This window comes from Symphalangus syndactylus, chromosome 1 (assembly GCF_028878055.3).
Source record: "Symphalangus syndactylus isolate Jambi chromosome 1, NHGRI_mSymSyn1-v2.1_pri, whole genome shotgun sequence".
In the NCBI taxonomy this organism is placed as follows: Eukaryota; Metazoa; Chordata; class Mammalia; order Primates; family Hylobatidae; genus Symphalangus; species Symphalangus syndactylus.
Window position 1 is genome coordinate 113014929 of NC_072423.2, and position 22346 is coordinate 113037274.

General features: G+C 42.3%; 1 protein-coding gene across 47 annotated transcripts in view; it reads left to right on the forward strand.

The window, feature by feature from the left end:
• Positions 1-22346, forward strand: part of MAP4 (microtubule associated protein 4) — a 245094-nt gene that overhangs the window by 141664 nt on the left and 81084 nt on the right. For all 47 annotated transcript variants that reach the window (XM_063609108.1, XM_063609091.1, XM_063609111.1 and 44 more), the window contains exon 4: positions 21219-21341. In XM_063609108.1, coding sequence (XP_063465178.1) covers positions 21219-21341 — 123 coding nt within the window. The remainder of the gene's footprint in view (positions 1-21218; positions 21342-22346) is intronic.

A 22346-nucleotide genomic window follows, 5' to 3' on the forward strand; every position in this document is an offset into this window, starting at 1 on the left:
GCCAAGAATGTAAGCTCTCTATGGGTGGTGATTCTTTTTTTTTGGTGGGGGGATGCAGTCTTGCTCTGTTGCCCAGGTTGGAGTACAGTGGGACAATCTTGGCTCACTGCAACTCCCGCCTCCTGAGTTCAAGCAATTCTCCTGTCTCAGCCTTCTGAGTAGCTGGGACCACAGATGCACACCACCACACCAGGCTAGTTTTTGTATTTTTAGTAGAGACGGGGTTTCACCATGTTGGCCAGGCTGGTGTTGAACTCCTGACCTCAGGTGATCCGCCCGCCTCAGCCTCCCAAAGTGCTGGGATTACAGGCGTGAGCCACCATGCCCAGCTGGGTGGTGATTTTTTATTGCTTTATCCCTAGAACCTAAATGGAACCTGGCACGTAATATATGTACTTAAGGGATAGTTGAATGAATAAGTGATTACAGCTCAAGATAGCATTAAATTGTTGTTGTCTTTTTTATGTTTGATTCATCCAAATTAGTGAAAGAAAAACTGCAGTTTGACCTAGTCAACCAACTGAAATGGATTAATGCAGAATTCTGAGTAGCTGAGTTAAAGGACACCTTATTTGATTTGGTTTAAGAAAATTGATCGGCCGGGCGCAGTGGCTCACGCCTATAATCTCAGCACTTTGGGAGGCCAAGGCGGGTGCATCATGAGGTCAGGAGTTCAAGACCATCCTGGCCAACATGGTGAAACCCCGTCTCTACTAAAAATACAAAAAAATTAGTTGGGCATGGTGGCGGGCACCTGTAATCCCAGGTACTCGGGAGGCTGAGGCAGAGAACTGATTGAACCTGGGAGGTAGAGGTTGCAGTGAGCCGAGATTGCGCCACTGCACTCCAGCCTGGGTGACAGAGCGAGATTCTGTCTCAAAAAAAAAGAAAATTGATCACCTGCCAGAGCATGGATTGACCCCTCTTCTGATGACTTGGTATGTGTTTGTACACACTGTTAACACCCCTTTCTATATAACAGGTCACAATTATGGGTTGGGTGTGGTGACTCATGCCGGTAATCCCAAGACTTTGGGAGGCTGAGGCAGAAAGATTGCTTGAGCCCAGGAGTTCGAGACCAGCCTGGGCAACTAGTGAGACCTGTCTCTACAAAAATTAGCCTGACATGGTGGCACATGCCCACAGTCCCAGCTACTCCATAGGTTAAGGCAGGAGGATCGCTTGAGCCCGGGAGGTTGAGACTGCAGTGAACTATGATCACAACACTGCACTCCATCCCAGGCAACAGAGCTGAGACCCTACCTATCTCAAGAAAAAAAAAAAAAAAAAAAAAGAATAGGTCAACCAGCCTGCCCAACATGGCGAAATCCCATCTCTACTAAAAATACAAAAAAATAGCTGGGAGTGGTGGCGGGCACCTGTAATCCCAGCTACTTGGGAGCCTGAGTCAGGAGAATCGCTTGAACCCAGGAGGCAGAGGTTGCAGTGAGCCAAGATTGTGCCACTGCACTCCAGCCTGGGTGACAAAAGTGAAACTCCATGTCAAAAAAAAAAAAAAAGAGTAGGTCATGGTTATGACCAGTGGGTACAAAAGACATAGACTTGTATATTTACTGCATGTTTTCAGAGTAGAAAGCAAATTGCTGCATCAAGTATTGTTGTCACAGCCTTTAATTACATATTAGTAATGCAAAGAAGCAGAGATTTTTCTTTTCTTTTTTTCTTTTTTCTTTTTTTTTTTTTTTTTGAGACTCGCTCTGTCACCCAGGCTGGAGTGCAGTGGTGCGATCTTGGCTCACTGCAACCTCTGCTCCCAGGTTCAAGCAATTATCTTGCCTCAGTCTCCCGAGTAAGTGGAACTACAGGCGCCCACCACCACACCTGGCTAACTTTTTTGTATTTTAGTAGAAATGCGGTTTCACTGTGCCCAGGCTGGTCTCAAACTCGTGAGCTCAGGCAATTTGCCCTCCTCGGCCTCCGAAAGTGGTGGGATTACAGGCATGAGCCACCATGCCCGGCTTGAGATTTCTCTTTTCTAGGAGGGTTCTGGCAGATGATTTGGCCTTTCCTCCCTTGTTGTACACTAAGAGGAAATGAGGCAGAGTAGGAAAGAAAGGTACCTAAGGTTGAGTGTTGAATGAGAGGACCAGGGATTAAAACCGAAATCCCTACCTGGCTGAATGTGGCTCTGCTGCCTTGGGGTAGGAGATTGGGCCACAAGTCCAGCTGGTTGCCAGGAGGAGGAAGGGGTAAAAAGGGAGTAGAAAACCCCTCCAAGGACCCACTCACCCTGCTGGCAGACTTCTTATTCAAGTGTGAACAAATCTTTCAGAATCTGAGGGAACCAAAGGCAAGAAAAAAGTACAATGTTTGGACATAAATTTCCTTAATTCTTGTGATGTTTTAGGATTCTAATAATCGATAATTAGGATATTAAATATCCTTAAATAATTTGCTATACTTGGGAAAGTGGTTTTTCTTCTTCAGTTTAGAGCTAGAATCTCAGTTACCTATAGTTGCCTGGAGTAAATTGGTAGAATGGGTTTGAAGCCATTGAAAATTGAGTGTGGATATGAATGCAGTTTAATGTTTACATGTGATTTCTGCCACAATTGATTTTGATTATGGCTACTTGTAAATTATTTTTCTGGCTTTAAACCAAAAACTTTTAAATTTCTAGCGTAATTTAAATACTTTCATAAATATAACCTGTTTAACCTGTTTAACAGAATGTGAAAATAGAAATAGGGTTCATTGTAAGTTATTGACATTTAAAGGAAATTCCTGTTTTGTATATCATGTCATAGATATATGACAGCCCTGGTTTATTATGTCTGTTATCCTGACATCCTGACATAATTGTTAATAGTTGCTTCTTTTTTTTTTTGGAGACGGAGTTTCACCTTTGTCACCCAGACTGGAGTGCAATGGCACAATCTTGGCTCACTGCAACCTCTGCCTCCCGGGTTCAAGCGATTCTCCTGTCTCAGCCTCATGAGTAGCTGGGATTACAGGCTTGTGCCACCACGCCCGGCTAATTTTTGTATTTTTAGTAGAGACGGGGTTTCACCATGTTGGTCAGGCTGTTCTTGATCTCCTAACCTTGTGATCCGCCTGCCTCAGCCTCCCGAAGTGCTGAGATTACCAGCATGAGCCACCACGCCTTGCCAGGGACACATGTTTTTATAGGAAGTTGTGTAGAGAAATGTGTTTATAGGAACAAGTACATTCAGTATGATAATAAATCAAGTGTTGTAGGAGGTAGAATACTGAAAATATTCAGTATTCTGAATTTACAGTATTCTGAGTTTACAGCTCAGCTACTGGCAGCTTAGCCTGTATTATGGTCTCAGAGTAGCATCCTTCACCTGTGGCCACTCTGAGACACATCCAGCAGAATTTCTGGTTGAAGCAAAACAAGTGTGCTATGTGATCTTAAAGTTATCTCCTTCCTGCTGGAGATTTCCTTCAAATGCCTTGGTGTTTTCAAATATTGTTAGAGGGCTAAACTCAAAGTCATCCAAACATTGTAGGGATGTCTAATATCATTATTTTTGTTTTTTTAATTGAGATGTGTTTGAAGCCTTTTTTTGGCGGGGGGAGGCGGGACAGAGTCCTGTTTTGTCACCTAGGCTGGAATGCAGTGACGCAATCTAGGCTCACTGCACCCTCTGCCTCCCAAGTTCAAGCAATTCTCCTGCCTCAGTCTCCTCAGTGGCTGTGATTACAGACATGCACCATCATGCCTGGCTAATTTTTGTATTTTTAGTAGAGATGGGGTTTCACCACGTTGGTCAGACTGGTCTTGAACTCTTGGCCTCATGTAAGCTGTGGGCCTCAGCCTCCCAAAGTGCTGGGATTACAGGCATGAGCCACTGCACCAGGCCTAAAATATTATTTTAAATCTAGAAAGGTTAGTGGGCTTTTTGCTAGTTTAATACAGTGGAGAAAGATGCTAATATAGTTGGATATGAACATTTGGGTCTATTTAATTATAAAAAATGGAGTTGGCTGAAAATCTGAGAAAGGAGTAGGCTTTCTCCTGTCACTTTTTTTATTGAAATACTTTTATTTTTATTTTGAAAGGTTTTTTTTCTTTTGTGTTTTTGGAGACAGGGTCTTGGTCTGTTGCCCGGGAGTACAGTGGTTCTATCATAGCTCACTGCAATCTTGAAATCCTGGCTCAAGCAATCCTCCCACCTCAGCCTCCAAAGTAACTGGGACGACAGGTGTGCACTACCATGCCTGGCTAATTTTTTAAATTTTTTTTGTAGAGGTTGGGGTCTTGCTACGTTGCCCACGCTGGTCTCCAATGCCTGGGCTCAGGCGATCTTCCTGCCTCCACCTCCCAAGGTGCGATGATTACAGGTGTGAGCCGCCATGCCCAGCTTATTTTGAAATAATTTCAAATTTATAGAAAAGTTGAAAGAACTTTATACATTTTTCCAGATTCAACAATCAATACAATTTTACCACAACTATTTTAGCATTCTGTAAGATATGTATGTATATGAATATATACATTTTCCTTGTCACCTTTGTTTTATCTAATAATCTAAGATGTTCTCACATGCATTACTTACAATGTAAACAGTAATTGGTATCCCTCTGTGCATGAAAAAAAAAATAACAAAAACAGTGGTGATTGTCAGGGCACAGTGGCATGTACCTGTAGTCCCTGCTACATGGGAGGCTGATGTGGGAGGATCACTTGAGGCCAGGAGCTCAGTCAAGGCTGCAGTGAGCTATAATTATGCCTGTGAACAGCTACTGCACTCCAGCCTAGGCAATAAAGTGAGACCCCATCTCTAAAAATAAATAGAAAAAAAAGTTTTTAATTAAAAAAAAAAACTGTCAGTAGTAAATGAAAATACCACATTCAGACATTTTCCCCTTTCTTTTCTGTGAAGCACCTTTGCCAGCATTAATTTTTCTTAATTTTTATTGTTATGCCATTTTAACATCTTTATGATTAAGTTTAGCTCTTAATGAGATACTATGTTCTGTATTTTTTCATTTCTCACATGGCTAAGCTTCTATCCCAAAAGCTTAATGAAGCCTGAACTTTGTCTTGGATTTCTTGACTTTCTGCAGGGAATGGGGAGAAGGAAGAATGGGGCTGGAGGAGGCTAGAAGATTGAGCCAGCACTGGAGTATATAGGGATTTGGACTAACAGACTTCTAAAACTGCAAAAAAGTTTAGAGACAAATACTAGCACAGCCCTTAGTAAAGACCCCCAAAGAGCTTGTGTTTATGAGGGTTATATCTATTTATCAAACTAAAACTGGAGAAACCTGAAAAATACTTATCTCATTTTAAAAAGTAATAATAAACAATATTTTTAATGAGAAGTATAGTTTCAAAAATGAAAGAGATTAGTAAGAACAGTGGTAGTGTTTTTGCCTTTTTTTTTTTGAGACGGAGTCTCGCCCTGTTGCCCAGGCTGGAGTGCAATGGCACAATCTCAGCTCATTGCAACCTCTGCCTCCCGGGTTCAAACAATTTTCCTGCCTCAACCTCCTGAGTAGCTGGGATTACAGGCACACGCCACCATACCCAGTTTTTTTTATTATTATTTTTAGTAGAGACAGTGTTTTACCATGTTGGCCAGGCTGGTCTCGAACTCCTGACCTCTTGATCTGCCCGCCTCAGCCTCCCAAAGTGCTGGGATTACAGGCGTGAGCCACCGAGCCCAGCTCTGGTTTCACTTTTAAAAATCTTTTTAATGTCTGTCTTAATAGAACACAGCTGTATTTTTATATCTGCCTCTGCATTCAGTCTGTCACAGTATGTTTTTTGGGTTGCAGTATATGAAGAAAATCCATTTCACACAAATATGTAGTTAGGAGGAGGAATATTTTGACAGTTTTTTTCCAGGTAACTATGGATATTCTTATTTGATTTGACATCAAAACTCCACAAATGGTAGTTTCTTTTCTTCTTCTTCTTCCTTTTTTTTTTTTTTTTTCGTAGAGATAGGGTCTCATTATGTTGCCCAGGCTGATCTCAAATTCCTGGGCTCTGGCCGGGCACTGTAATCCCAGGACTTTGGGAAGCCGAGGCAGGTGGATCACCTGAGGTCAGGAGTTTGAGACCAGCTTGGCCAGCATGGTAAAACCCCATCTCTACTAAAAATACAAAAAATTAGCCAGGTGTGGTGGTGGCTGCCTGTAATCCCAGCTACTTGGGAGGCTGAGGCAGGAGAGTTGCTTGAACTTGGGAGGTAGAGGTTACAGTGAGCCGAGATTGCACCACTGCACCCCATCCTGGGCAACAAGAGCAAAACTCCTTCTCAAAAAAAGAAAAAAAAAAATTCCTGGGCTCAAGCAGTTCTCCCACCTCAGCCTCCCAAAGTACTGTGGTTTACAGGGGTGAACTACTGCACCCAGCCAAGTGGTAGTTTCTTAAAGGTTATTTGCAATGGGGAATCTGAAACCATATCAGTGAACTTTTTGTACTGTTATTTAAAATCCATCAGTCTATCTTGCACTTGGAATGGATCATATGTGACAGTTAGTCTAGTTTTGATATGTAGATATGCTACTTGTTTAATTAGTACTTTAAATGTTTAGCCATATGCCTTTTCTGTTAAATGCCTTCAATTTCACAGAGATAGAAAACTGGCCCCTGTCCTTCCCCATTCTACTTTTATAGGAGAATCAAAGTCTCTAGGGATGGCCAGTGGTAGGGGTAAGGATTGTTTCTACTGCATTATGTAAATTGCTTCTTGTTTAGAATTTCATTTTCCATAGTTTTACTGAAATAGACTCTCTGAGTAGATTGCAATTATGCTAAAAAATTTATTCTGAAGGCTGTTGTTTCTGCAGGGGAGTTTGCCTGCTTCTGCTGTGTAGTTTTAAGAACAAAATCTAGGTCAGCAGTATTGAATAAAGATGTGGGAGTGAGCCTCTGGTCAAACATGCTCCTTAATAATACTGATGGCGGGGGACTGGTGATTCTGAACTTTCCTGTTGAGATAGCTGCTCCAGGCTGTGCTGCACCCTGTGGAAGGGAATAACCAGCAAAATTCTGCATCTTAAAACCAGACTTGGGCCAGGTGTGGTGGCTCACACCTATAATCGCAGCATTTTCCTGATCTAAGGTGGATCACCTTAGGTCAGGAGTTTGAGACCAGCCTGACCAACATGGTGAAACCTCATCTCTACTAAAAATACAAAAATTAGCCAGGCACGGTGGTGCACACCTGTAATCCCAGCTACTCGAGAGGCTGAGGCAGGAGAATCGCTTGAACCTGGGAGGTTGCAGTGAGTGGAGATCGTGCCACTGCACTCCAGCCTAGGCAACAGAATGAGACTCAGCCTCAAAAAAATTAAAAAAAAAAAAAAAAATGAAAAAACAGAAAAAAGAAAACAGGCTTTCCTGCTCCTTCTCCAGGAGGGGTGAGGAAAATGTACCCACTTCTCTGATTAGGAACTATTTTTTGATCAAGAGGTGGTTGTTTAAAAAAAAAAAACTATATTTCTTTACAGTTTCTTACCATGAGTAAGAAATATAAGCAGAATCAGAGTTTTTAATGTTTATCTTAGAAATGATAGGCTATTGTTTAAATTATTTTGGAATTCCTTACGCTTTTTTTTAAAAAAAAAACAGTATTATGTCACCAACTTTGTGCTCTTTATACTAAATGCAAATCGCTTTCCAAGAAGTTTGGTGTAGTGTGAATTTAACTTACATCATTCAGCCCAAATAATGATGTTGTGATAATTTGATAGCAACTTATTTATTGAATACTATTCTGTCTCATGCAGTGAGCTAGGCATTGTGAAGAAATAAAAGTAGTAAAAGCACAGTATTTTCTTTTTAAGCATTAATGAACTCACTAACATGTGAAATAATGAAATTTTTAATGATAAATAGAATACTTAAAGACTTTTTAATTTTTTAAAAAAAGACTAACAGGAAAACATATGCTTAAGGACTAAATTCTTTCCTAGTAACAGTGAATGGTAGAAGAGCTAAGTAGTGGAAAGTGAGCATTAAAGTCATCAGAGAGGTTCTGTGGAAGCTATGAGGCCCAAGTGGTGGCTTTGGAATTGGATCAGGGAGGAGACATTTCAAGCAGGGGATCAGTGATCTCATGAGCAAAGGCACAGGGGCAGAGTGGAGCACAGGCTCTAGCAGGAGCCATGAGGGGACAGCCTACTTAACTGCATGGCTTTCCTGTTGGAGTAGTAGGGAACAAGCCTGGCATGGGTTCATTTGGTGGGTGAGGAAGGCTATTAGATTAGCATCTAACATTTGCCGTAATGTTTTGTGTTGTTGAAGCCCTAAACACATTGTCTTTATAAGCTTTGAAATAGATGGGTAGGTGCACCTTCTCTAAATAGGATGTGACTTGAAGATTGGTAGAATGTTCTTTACTTAACCATAATTTTAGAACTGAACAAGTATCCTTAGAGGTCATTACTGTGACTAAGAGAGATGAAAGGGCTGTCCCAAATTTACATGGTTAGCCTGTGGCAAAGCCTGGGTTAAGAACTCAAATATTGGCCTGGTGCGGTGGCTCATGCATGTAATCCTAGCACTTTGGAAGGTCAAATCAGGATTGCTTGAGCCCAGGTGTTCAACGCCAGCCTGGGCAATGTATGGAGACCCCGTCTCTACCCCCAAAATGATAATAATAATAAATTAGAAGGGCATAGTGGCACACATCTGTGTCCTTAGCTACTGGGGAAGCTGAGAGGGGAGGATTGCTTGAGCCCAGGAAGTTGAGGCCGCAGTGAGCTGTGATTGCGCCACTACACCTGGGAGACAGTCAGACCTTGTCTCAATTAACAATTCCCTTTTTTTTTTTCCTTTGAGACAGAATCTCGCTCTGTCGCCCAGGCTGGAGTGCAGTGGCACAGTCTCGGCTCACTGCAACCTCCACCTCCCAGGTTCAAGCAATTCTCCTGTCTCAGCCTCCCGAGTATCTAGGATTACGGGTGTGCGCCACCATGCCTGGCTAATTTTTGTATTTTTAGTAGAGACAGCCACCGCACCCAGCAGAGATCTTATCTCAATAAAATAAAAGTAAGAACTCAAATATGTCTGCTGGTGCCCAGCTGCTCTCTCCCTCCTTTCCCTCTATAGATTTTTTAGACTATTTAATAATAATAATAAAAGAAGAAAAATGGCCGGGTGCAGTGGTTCATGCCTGTAATCCCAGCACTTTGGAAGACTGAGGCGGGCGGATCACCTGAGGTCAGGAGATCGAGACCATCCTGGCCAACATGGTGAAACTTCGTCTCTACTAAAAATACAAAAATTAGCTGGGCATGGCGGCAGGTGCCTGTAATCCCAGCTACTCAGGAGGCTGAGGCAGGAGAATCGCTTGAACCTGGGAGGCAGAGGTTGCAGTGAGCTGAGATCGTGCTGTCGCAATCCAGCCTGGGGGACAAGAGCAAGACTTTGTCTCAAAAAAAAAAAAGAAAAAGGAAAAGCTGTTCTTGAGGGTAGCCAAAGGTTCTGAGATTGATTCCTAGCTTCAACCTGATAACATCAGAAACATCTTTCTCCTATAATTTTCTGATTAATTTCACTGCAGTAATCCAGAATGGGGTTGTTTTATTACATTTGTGTTTTGTGATTCAAGAACTAAGACAAATATGTTAATCCTATGAAAAAACATATTGCCTTTAATATTTTTACTAATTTAAAAAGTTGTTTATCCAAGTTTCATCACCTTTTCTTCCCCTCTGCTTAGTGTGTATGCCACTTGTGAACCTTCCTGAGGATGCTGTGGTTTGTTCTTTGATTCATTGTCATTTTTCGGGCTTAGAGGAGTGACAAGTACATTCATCTACTTAAATGACCAAGTATTTCATCTGTCTAATAACTGCTGAGTCTTATTTGTAAGTTATGTTTTAGCAGATTTTTGAGAATTATAAAGATGAATGGATAAGTCAAAAGTCTCAGAATTAATTTTAAAATTAAAATGGGCTTCGGAAATTATGTAGCACATTTTTTTTTTTTTTTAATTCTGGATGAGTAGTGTAGCTCTAACAGTCTTAAGGTCACACCCAAAGTTAAGTGGAAGAGTCAAGATTAGAATCTGAATCTCCTGATTGTTTTCTTTCTTTTCTTTTCTTTTTTTTTTTTTTTTTTGAGACGGAGTTTCACTCTTGTCACCCAAGCTGGAGTGCAGTGGCGCAATCTTGGCTCACTGCAACCTCCACCTCCCAGGTTCAAGCAGTTCTCTTGCCTCAGCCTCCCGAGTAGCTGGGATCACAGGAGCCCGCCACCATGCCTGGCTAATTTTGTATTTTTAGTAGAGACGGGGTTTCTCCATGTTGGCCAGGCTGGTCTTGAACTCTTGACCTCAGGTGATCTGCCCACCTTGGCTTCCCAAAGTGTTGGGATTACAGGCACCAGCCACTGTGCCTGGGCTCCTGATTCTGTTTTCTAGTTCTGTTTTCCTTCTTTATCATATTTCTTTTTGATTTAGATTGCTTTTCTGTCCTGTGAAGAAACTTCGTCTTTAGAGATTTCCTCAATGTTACGCATGCCATTATAAGAACTAGGCATTATATATTTGTATATTTTGTTGCCTGCCTGTAGCTAGATTTTTTTTTAACATATAAGGGTTTTAGAATAATACCTGATCCATAAGTCTCTCTTTTCTCCTCTCCCCTTTTTCTTTTTTTTTTTTTTTGAGACAGAGTTTTGCTCTGTCGCCCAGGCTGCCGTACAGTGATGTGATCTCGGGTCACTGCAACCTCTGCCTCCCAGGTTCAAGCAATTCTGCCTCAGCCTCCCGAGTAGCTGGGATTACAGGTGCCTGCCACCACACCCGGCTAATTTTTTGTTTTCTTAGTAGAGACAGGTTTTCACCACATTGGTCAGGCTGGTGCCAAACTTCTGGCTTCAAGTGATCCACCATCTCAAAGTGCTAGGATTACAGGTGTGAGCCACCGTGCCTGGCCTCTTTCCTTCTTCTCCTTCTTTGTCTCTCTCCCACCCTCCTCTTTCTCCCTACACCTTCTTTGGCTTCATTCTCAGGCAGTGCCTTTCAGGGTTGAGAAAGATGGCCACTGGCAGCTATATTCTTAATTTTATATTCTTTTTTTTTTTTTTTTTTTTTTTTTTTTGAGATGGAGTCTCACTCTGTCGCCCAAGCTGGAGTGCAGTGGCGAGATCTTGGCTCACTGCAAGCTCCGCCTCCCGGGTTCATGCCATTCTCCTGCCTCAGCCTCCAAAGTAGCTGGGACTACAGGCACCCGCCACCACACCCAGCTAATTTTTTTGTATTTTTAGTAGAGACAGGGTTTCACCATGTTAGCCAGGATGGTCTTGATCTCCTGACCTTGTGATCCGCCCGTCTCGGCCTCCCAAAGTGCTGGGATTACAGGCTTGAGCCACCGTGCCCGGCCAATTTTATATTCTTATATAAAATTCTTAATTTTTTTGAGGTATATTCCTAATTTTTTTTTTTTTTTTTTTTTTAGACTAAGTCTCGCTTTGTCACTGCAGCTGGAGTGCAATTGTGTGATCTCGGCTGACTGCAGCCTCTGCCTCCTGGGTCCAAGCAATTCTCCTATCTCAGCCTCCTGAGTAGCTGGGACTACAGACATACGCCACCACACCCCAGCTAATTTTTGTATTTTTTGTAGAGATGGGGTTTCACCATATTGGTCAGGCTGGTCTCGAACTCCTGACCTTAGGTGATCCACCTGTCTCAGCCTCCCAAACTGCTGGGATTACAGGTGTGAGCCACCACGCCTGGCCAGCTCAGGTATATTCTTATGGTTCAATATCTAAAATGTCTGTATATCAGGTTTCTCCAAAAGGGCTTTGGGCCTGCTTGAATCACAAGTCTACTTCTTCGGTGGGGAAAGCAAAACACCAGGACTAAATAGAGGAATGGGATGGTTCCTAGGGGTGGGTTTCCCTTTAGAAGGCATTCAAGCAGACAAATCTTAAGTTTCTATTTGGCCTTTGAAGCTCTAGCTGCCCCTTATGAAGAACTGCTGTCCTTCATAAATGTGTTTCATCCAAAGTGATATGCTCTTGATTTTCTCATTCTTGCCCATGGCCCTAACTTCTATTTTGCTCGCTGTGTGTCTTTCCCACTTTGTCTCTTTCTCTGTTTCCCAGCTTCATTTAATTACATCCTTCTATCTTTCTGGATTCAGTTAAGTTCTAGTCTCCTAAAGGAAGATCCTAGATCATCCCACGACTGTGTTATGTGACTGTTCTTTAAACTCCTATAAGTAGCACTTACTGCATTGTAGACACTTATCCTACATAAACCATAATGGTTATTGTAGGATTAGCAATAATTTAGCATGTTTCTCATAATTGTCTAAGCACTTTCACATATCTTCTCTCAGCCTTATGAAGTAGGTATTAGTTATGAAAACTAAAGCTTGCAGAGATTTGCATCACTGGGCATGTCTTAAACTCTCAACTAGACTAATACTGGCTTCTGTGTTTTCATAGTGCCTAAGCATAGGGTAATGGTGGTGATGGTGGTGATCTAAGTTCCATGAGAGCAGGACATTTCACCATTTGGTTTACTGCTGAATCACTAATGCCTGGAGTAGCGATTGACAGTAGGTGCTTAAATTGGTAAATGAATTATCTGGACAAATGTGGCATGGTTTAAACTTTAGAGGTTTGGATTAGGTGATCCTCTAGGTTCCCTTCACTTTAAAGTTCTGAGGTTACCACTGGAGAAAAAAAAAAAAAACAAGGAAAGAGCTGAGTGTGTGAAATAGAAGGAGTTACTGATTTGTTTGTTAGTAATATGTAAATTATGAGCCGCACTAATATTGTTTATAAGAAAGCAGACTAGGCCAGGCACGGTGGCCTGTAATGCCAGCACTTCGGGAGGCCAAGATGGGTGGACTCCTTGAGCCCAGAATTTCAAGACCAGCCTGGGTAACATGGGGAAATCCTGTCTCTACCAAAAATACAAAAATTAGCCGAGCGTAGTGGCACATGCTTGTAGTCCCAGTACTCAAGAAGCTGAGGTGGGAGGATCATTTGAGCCTGGGAGACAGAGTTTAGGGTGAGCTAGATCAAGTCAGTAGATTCCAGCCTGGGAGACAATGGGAGATGCTGTCTCAAAACTTTACGCTATCAGTATACAGCAGATACTAAAAGGTATTGAAAGGGTAGAAATTTGGGGAAAAGTAGGGTTCAAAACCCTAATCACTTTTTTAAAAAAATTATTTCATATGTTATGGTGCTGTTGATTCAGTGCTGCCTCATCACCACCAGTAGATTAGCTCTTGCTGTCCTGTCCCTCTCTTTACCCAGTGCCTGAGTCTGTTGCTTCAGTCAGCCTTGAGATTTCTTCTCCAGCAGTGTTTAAAAACAAGTATGTGTGACCTATGTAAAACTGGCTTTACATATCTGCTGAAATGGTGATGAATACATACGTAGAGTACAGAAAATTAAACTACATAATTAACCCAATTTCACCACATTCAGCTCTGGGGAACCTACTTGTGTTGAAATGCCATTTAAAGTTGGCTTTTGGGGCCAGGTGCAGTGACACATGCCTGTAATCCCAGCACTTTGGGAGGCTGAGGCAGGCAGATCACTTGGGTTCAGGAGTTCGAGACCAGCCTGGCCAACATGGTAAAACCCCATCTCTACTAAAAATACAAAAATTAGCCAGGTGTGGTGGTGCACGCCAGTAATCTCATCTACTCGGGAGACTAAGGCTTGAGAATTGCTTGAACCCAGGAGGTAGAGGTTGCAGTGAACTGAGATCACACCACCACACTCCAGCCTGGGTGACAGAGCGAGACTCTGTCTCAAAAAATAAAGTAAAATAAATAAATGAATTGGCTCTCTTAAAGAAAAAGAGAGGACAGAACAGAAAAAGAACGCTGGGGAGGCCGGGAGTGGTGGCTCACGCCTGTAATCCCAGCACTTTGGGAGGCCGAGGCAGGCGGATCACGAGGTCAGGAGATCGAGACTATCCTGGCTAACACGGTGAAACCCCGTCTCTACTAAAAATACAAAAAATTAGCTAGGCGTGGTGGCAGGCGCCTATCGTCCCAGCTACTTGGGAGGCTGAGGCAGGAGAATGGCGTGAAACCAGGAGGTGGAGGTTGCAGTGAGCCAAGATCACGCCACTGCACTCCAGCCCGGACAACAGGGCAAGACTCCATCTCAAAAAAAAAAAAAGAAAAAAGAAAGAAAGAAAAAGAACACTGGGGAGAGACCAGAAGGAGTGAGTGGGGACTTCGAGGGGTTAGAGATGATATATTTAAACCTCCAGAGGTGCTTAGACATAAATGTACAGGACTACATTTCATTAGGAGTTGACATAGGGAATAGCCATGTACAGAGCATGTCTAGTCCATTGTAAGCTGTTATTGATGGAAGACAATTATGATGATCAGTTTTCATCTAAAAAAAAAAAAAAACTTTTGGGCCAGGTGCGGTGGCTCACGCCTGTAATCCTAGCACTTTGGGAGGCTGAGGTGGGCGGATCACAAGGTCAGGAGATCGAGACCATCCTGGCTAACACGGTGAAACCCTGTTTCTACTAAAATACAAGAAATTAGCCGGGCGTGGTAGTGGGCGCCTGTCGTCCCAGCTACTCAGGAGGCTGAGGCAGGAGAATGGCGTGAACCCGGGAGGCGGGGCTTGCAGTGAGCTGAGGGCGCTCCACTGCACCCCAGCCTGGGTGACAGCGAGACTCTGTCTCAAAAAAATAAATAAATAAATAAAAAACTACTTGTGACAATGCCTAAAATTAGAAAAAGTCTCTTCTGAAGAATTGATGTACTTCTCTTTCTCCTAACTTACAGCAGAAGAAGCCTCTCAGTTATGTGCAGGACAGTACCCATGACCCTCAGAGAGAAACAGCTCCTACTAGAGGCTCAGATTGACACATAAGACTCAAGAGACTTTGTCATTTACAATGTTCACTCTCCTTTCAACAGATAAGTTTCTTAGGGATCAAGTGTTTTGCTTATGTAAGAAGAGTTTTAGTTACAAAACAATAACTCAAGTATCTTAGTTGAAAGTATAGTTCAGGGCCGGACACGGTGGCGCATGCCTGTAATCCCAGCACTTTGGGAGGCTGAGGTAGGCAGATCACAAGGTCAGGAGTTTGAGACCAGCCTGGCCAACATGGTGAAACCCCGTCTCTACCAAAAATACAAAAATTAGCTGGGCCTGGTAGTGCATACCTGTAATCCCAGCTACTCAGGAGGCTGAGGCAGGAGAATCGCTTGAACCTGGGAGGCAGAGGTTGCAGTGAGTCAAGATGACGCCATTGCACTCCAGCCTGGCGAGACAGTGTGAATCCATCTCAAAAAAAAAAAAAAAAAAAAAAAAGAAAGTATAGTCTATTATCTCCCTTCTATTCTTACAGGCATTAAAAATAACTCAAAATTTCTGAGATCCTCTAGGGAGATGTTCCTAAAGACATCCCAGATTATGCAAAATCTAGAAATAATTATCTTGTTTCATTCCTCTTTTCACATCTTTCCCCAAGACACTTCATGTAAATGAAATCAGATTTAAATGATTCTTTGAAACACAAAAATAAAGGGCAACCTTCAAGTGGAAAGCTTGCACTTAGAGGAGGCCTGATGAGTTGGCTAGTAATAAACGAGGGACAGTCTTGCCACCTACTTTGCAGTTTGCCTTGAGGTAGGTGCATTAGCCATGGGTCCTTTTATGGGTATTCTGTAGCTGAGCCTTCTCCTTTCCCAGGGATACCTTCTGTAAGTCCTGATCTGTTTTTCCAGCAGCAAGGTAGTAGGGAAATTTTAAACTTTAGTACTGGGGCTATTCAGCGTCTCAAAACTTCCTTCAGAATTCTTTACTCACCTCACTTTCATACCCTTGTCCTCCCTTCTCCACAAAAGTTCATAGCCTCTAACAAGGAAGTGTGTAGTAAAAATAGCTTTATTACGCCAGGCGTGGTGGCTCATGCTTGTAATCCCAGCACTTTGGGAGGCCAAGATGGGAAGCCAGAAGTTAGAGACCAGCCTGTGCAAGATAGTGAGATCCCCGCCTCTACAAAAAAAATTAAAAATTATCCAGGCAGGGCCAGGCGTGGTGGCTCACACCTGTAATCCTAGAGCTTTGGGAGGCTAAGGCAGGCGGATCACAAGGTCAGGAGATTGAGGCCATCCTGGCTAACACGGTGAAACCCTGTCTCTACTAAAAAATACAAAAAATTAGCCGGGCGTGGTGGCAGGTGCCTGTAGTCCCAGCTACTTGGGAGGCTGAGGCAGGAGAATGGCGTGAACCCGGGAGGCGGATCTTGCAGTGAGCCCAGATCGCACCACTGCACTCCAGCCTGGGTGACAGAGCGAGACTCCGTCTCAAAAAAAAAAAAAAAAAGCCGGGCAGGGTGGCATATGCCGGTAGTCCCAGCTACTTGGCAGGCTGAGGTGAGAGGATCGCTTGAGCCAGGGAGGTCGAGACTGCAGTGAGCTATGATCACACTACCACACTCCAGCTTGGGTGACAGAGTGAGACCCTGTCTCAAAAAAAAGAAAGAAAAAAACTTTATTGAGGTGTAATTTACATACCCAAAAATTTACCTGTTGTAAGTGTGGAAGTAAATGATTCTTAGTAAAATTACGGAGTTGAAATGATTCTTAGTAATATTATGGAGTTGTGCAACCATCACTGTAATCCATCGTTAGAACATTTTTTTATTACCCTAAAAGTTCCCGTGAGCCCATTTGCAAAGCCAGTCCCTGTTCTGACCTACAGTTTCAGGTGACCATTGATCTGCTTCCTGTTATAGTTCTGTATGTTCTAGAAATTTCATATAAATGGAATCATACAATATATATTCTTTGGTGTCTTGCTTTCCTCACTTAGCATAATGCTTTTGAGATTTTTCTCTACAAAAATTAAAAAAAAACTAGTCAGGTGTGGTGGCGTGCACCTGTAGTCCCAGCTACTCTTGAGGCTGAGGCAGGAAGATCTCTTGAGCCCAGGAGTTTAAGGTTGCAGTGAGCCGTGATTGTGCCACTGCACTCCAGCAGAGCAACAGAGCAGGACTATCTCAAAAATAAAAACAAAAAAAGATAGCCAAGCATGGTGGTGTACACCTGTGGTCTCAGCTATAGGTGTCTCTTGCAGAGGAAAAAGGATTACTTGAGCCCAGGAGTTTGAGGCTGCAAGGCAGTGTGATTGCACCTGTGAATAGCCACTGCACTCTAATAGTCTGGGCAACATAATGAGACCCCACCTCTAAAAATAAAGTAGAAATTAAAAATGGATACAGGACTTAGGCAGACATGTCTTCAAAGAAAACATACAAATGCCAGATGAACACATGAAAAGATACTCAACATCATTAGTCATTAGAGCAGTCCAAATCAAAACCACAATAAGATGCCACTTCTTACCACATCTAGGGTGACTACAATAAAAAAAGATAACAACATGTTGGTGAAGATGTGAAGAAATTGGAGTCCTCATGTATTGTTGTTGGGATTGTAAAATGATGCAGCCATTTTGGAAAACAATTTGGCAGTGTCTCAAAATATTAAACGTAAAGTTACTTTATGACCCAGCAATTCTACTCCTAGGGATATATCCAAGAGAATTGAAACATGTTCCCACAAAAGCCTGTACATGAATGTTCATAGCAGCGTTATTCACAATATCCAAAAAGTAGAAACAACCAAATGTCAACTGATGAATGGATAAACAAAGTGTGGTGGATCTACACAGTGGAATGTTATTTGGCTATAAAAAGGAATAAAGTTCAGTTACCATACTGCAGCATGGATGAACCTTGAAAACATTGTGCTAAATGAAAGAGGTCAGTCACAAAAGATGACATATTGTGTGACTTCATTTATATGAAATATTTAGATTAGGCAAATCCTTAGGAACAAAAAGTAGACGAGTGGTTACCAAGGGGTTGGGGAAAGTGGGAAAGGAGAAGAGATACGGGGTTTCTTTTTTGGAGTGAAGAAAATGTTTTGAAGTTAGATAGTGGTGATGGTTGTATAACTGTGAATATGCTAAAAAACCTTTGAACTCTACTTTAAAAGGGTGAATTTTGTGAATTATACTCAATAAAGCTGTTATTTAAAAAATAAAAAGAGGCTGGTCCAAAGGTAGTGAGTTATCTCAATTGTTCACAGTGAGTTACAGATTGAACTCCATGTTCTACTCTTTCCCTGCTTCTCACTGTTGTACTTGACTAATCTTTAAAAATACAGATAGAGCCAGGCACAGTGGCTCAAGCCTGTAATCCTAGGACTTGAGGAGGTTGAGATCAGAGAACTGCTTGAGCCCAGAAGTTGGAGACCAGCCTGGGCAACATAATGAGACCCTGTCTCTACAAAAAATAAAAAAAAAAAAAAAAAAAAATTTTGTTTAAATTAGGCAGGTGTGGTGGCAAGCGCTTATATTTGTAGCTACTTGGGAGGCTGAGGTGAGAGGATTGCTTGAGCTTGGGAAGTTGAGGCTGCAGTCAGTCATGATCCACACCGCTGCATTCCAGCCTGGATGACAGAGCAAGACCCTGTCTCAACAACAAAAAAAGAGCACTTTTGAGAAAAACAAAAATAAATAAATAAAAGGAAACCACCAAACTATCATTTTACACATTCTCAAAATTGCTCCTGTCAGTCTTTTTGTACAGCCTTTTTTTAAAAATAGGGCCTTTTTCTGTCACCAAGGCAGTAGTGCGATCACAGGTGACTGTAGCCTCTACTTCCCAGGCTCAAGCAATCTTCCTGCTTCAGCATCCTGAGTAGCTGAAACCACAGGCACTCGTCACCATGCTTGGCTAATTTTTTTTGTATGTTTTTGTAGAGGCAGGGTCTCACTATGTTGCCCAGGCTGGTCTCAAACTCCTGGACTCAGGTGATCTTCTTGCCTCAGCCTCCCAAAGTACTGGGATTACAGGCATGAACCATTGTGCCTGGCCTGATAACAGCTATTTTAGTGGTTTTGTAGTAGGATCTCATTGTAGTTTTAATTTGCATTTCCCTAAGGACTGATGAGCTTCATTCATGTGCATATTACGCATTATATATTTTCTTTGGTAAAATGTCTATTGAAATATTTAGCCAATTTTTTTTTTTTTTTTTTTTTGAGACAGAGTCTTGCTCTGTCGCCCAGGCCAGAGTGCAGTGGTGTGATCTCCGCTCACTGCAAGTTCTGCTTACCGGGTTCACGCCATTCTCCTGCCTCAGCCTCCTGAGTAGCTGGGACTATAAGCATCCTCCACCATGCCCAGCTAATTTTTTTTTGTATTTTTAGTAGACAGGGTTTCACTGTGTTAGCCAGGATGGTCTCGATTTCCTGACCTCATGATCCGCCCACCTTGGCCTCCCAAAGTGCTGGGATTACAGGTGTGAGCCACTGCGCCCGGCCTTCAAGTTTTAAATTAAGTTGTTTATCTTATAATTGTATTGTAAGACATTATAATCTCTTCTACATACAAATCTTTTATCAGATTTATGATTTGCAAATATTTCTCGAAGTCTATGACTTCTCTTTTCATTTTCTTTAATAGTATCTTTGTTGTTGTCTTTTGTTTTTTTGTTTAGTTTTGTTTTTTGAGACGCAGTCTCACTCTGTTGCCCCAGGCTGCAGTACGGTGGCGCAATGTCAGCTCACTGCAACCTTTGCCTCCCAGGCTCAGGCGATTCTCCTGCCTCAGCCTCCCGAGTAGCTAGGACTGCAGGCGCACGCCACCAGGCCCAGCTAATTTTTGTATTTTTTAGTAGAGACGGGGTCTTGCCATGTTGGCCAGGCTGGTCTTGAATTCCTGACTTCAGGTGATCCGCCCGCCTAGGCCTCCCAAAGTGCTGGGATTACAGGCGTGAGCCACTGTGCCTGGCCATTTAATAGTATCTTTGAAAAGAAAAAGTTTAAAATTTTCATGATGTCCCATTTATATATTTTGTCTCTTACAGATAGTGCTTTTGGTGACGTGTCTAAGAAATCTTTGCCTAATCCAAAGTCACAAAGATTTTCTCCTGTTTATAAGTTTTTTTAGTTTTAACTCTTACGTTAGGTCTTTGTCTTGTCTTTTTTTTTTTTTTTTTGCATAATAAGTTAGCAAGTGATCTACGTTAGGTCTTTGATCTGTTTGGAGTTAACTGTTGCATATGGTATGTGGTAAGTGTCCAATTGTTTCTGTATCATTTGTTGAAAAAAAATTTGTTTCTGGGTTGAATATAATTATGTTGAATTATATTATGTTTGTAGATAGCCAGTTGACCCTAACTTTGTGACTTTGTGTGTTTCTTTCTGTTCCATTTATCTAAGTGTGTTGTCAATACCACGCTGAGTTGGTACAGTCTTGCTCTGTCACCCAGGCTGCAGTGCAGTGGCGCAATCTTGGCTCACTGCAACCTTCCCACTCCCAGGTTCAAGTGATTCTCGTGCCTCAGCCTCCTGAGTAGCAAGAATTACAGGCATGCACCACCATGCCCAGCTAATTTTTGTATTTTTGCTAGAGACAGGGTTTCACCATGTTGGTCAGGCTGGTCTCGAACTCCTGACCTCAAAGTGATCCGCCTGCCTCAGCCTCCCAAAGTGTTGGGATTACAGGTGGTGAGCCACTTCTCCCGGCCTGAGTTGGTACGTTTATAATAACTTTTGAAATCAGGTTATGTAAGCCCTTCAACTGTTTCTCTTCAAAATTGTTTTGGCTTTTCTAGGTTTTTTGCATTTTGATATAAATTATGGAATGAGCTTATTTTGTAATTTCCTCAACATATTGGTCATTTTCAGGATTGCCATCTTAATAGTATTGAATCTTTCATTCCTGAACATGTTATACCTTGCCACTTATTTAGGCTGGCTTTTTTTTTTTTTTTAATTCCAGCTCCCTGAAATTGTTGCTTTTGACAGTTTTATCCTTGTTCTTTCATGTGGAGAAATCACTACCCTCTTCGTGCCTACATAACCTAGAAGTCACTCTGTAGTGTTTTTTTAACCTTAATGACCTACTTTATTTCCTTCTATCTTAAAATTTTTTTTTAGTGACAGAGTCTTGCTATGTTGCCCAGGTTGGAGTGCAGTAGCTATTCACAGGTGCAATCATAGTGCACTACAGCCTCAAACTCCTGGGTTCAGGCAATCCTGTCTCAGTCTCCCAAGTAAATGGGGCTACAGATGCACCATTGCACCCAGCTCCTTTTATCTTTCAATTAAAAAAGTTTTCTTGTAAGACACTAGCTAGATAGGATTTTTTATATTGTACTAGCTGTAATACTTTGTAGAAATTCCACTGTAGTGGAGGAGAAAACTGTAATATCTTGTAACTTTTGTTTTGTGTCCCTATTTTAAGGGTCTCCAACTGAATTCCTTGAAGAGAAAATGGCCTACCAGGAATACCCAAATAGCCAGAACTGGCCAGAAGATACCAACTTTTGTTTCCAACCTGAGCAAGTGGTCAATCCTATCCAGACTGGTAAGTGCTGGCTTGCTCGTGACTACTAAATGTGTGCTATGACATAAATGTGAAAAAGCTACAACCACCATTCAGATGATCTGTAGTAGCCCAGAACTAGAGTTGGTAGGAAGAATGAGCTCCAAAAGAGCCTCAAAGGAATAGCTTTGGTACTTCCCTGTTAGCCAGGTTGAGAGCTCGTTATGTTTCGACTTAAATATGGCTTCTTTTTTTGACATCTAACTTTTAAGATGCTCATCGTTTGTTTCAATTAACCTAGTATGTGATGTTCTGTACCATTTGTCAGTTATTGGCTTTCCTAGATACAAAGTAATTTTGGGGGGAGGGTGAAGAAAAAGCTATATTGAGATATAATTCTTTTTTCTTTTTTTGAGACAGAGTCTCGCTCTGTCACCCAGGCTGGAGTGCAGTGGCGCGATCTCAGTCACTGCAACCTCTGCCTCTTGAGTTCAAGCGATTCTCCTGCCTCAGCCTCCCATATAGCTGGAATTACAAGTGCCCACCACACCCAACCAATTGTTTGTATTTTTAGTAGAGACAAGGTTTCACCATGTTGGCCAGGCTGATCTCAAACTCCTGACCTCAGATGATCTGCCCACCTCAGCCTCCCAGAGTGCTGGGATTACAGGTGTGAGCCACTGCGCCTGGCCAATAATTCATGGTACCATACAGTTTACCCATTTAAAGTATATACTTCGGCCAGATTCAGTGACTTGTGCCTGTAATTCCAGCACTTTTTGAGGCATAGGTGGGATGATCACTTGAGGCCAAGAGTTTGAGACCAGCCTGAACAACATAATGAGATTCTGTCTCTACAAAAAATGTTAAAAGTTAGCTGGGTGTGGCAGCACATGCCTGTAGTCCTAGCTACTCGGGAGGCTGGGGTGGGGGAATCACATGAGTCTGCCACTTCAAAGCTGCAGTTACCTAGGATCGTGCTGCTGTACTCTAGCATGGGCAACACAGCAAGACCCTGTCCCTGATAGACATGTAGACAGACAGACA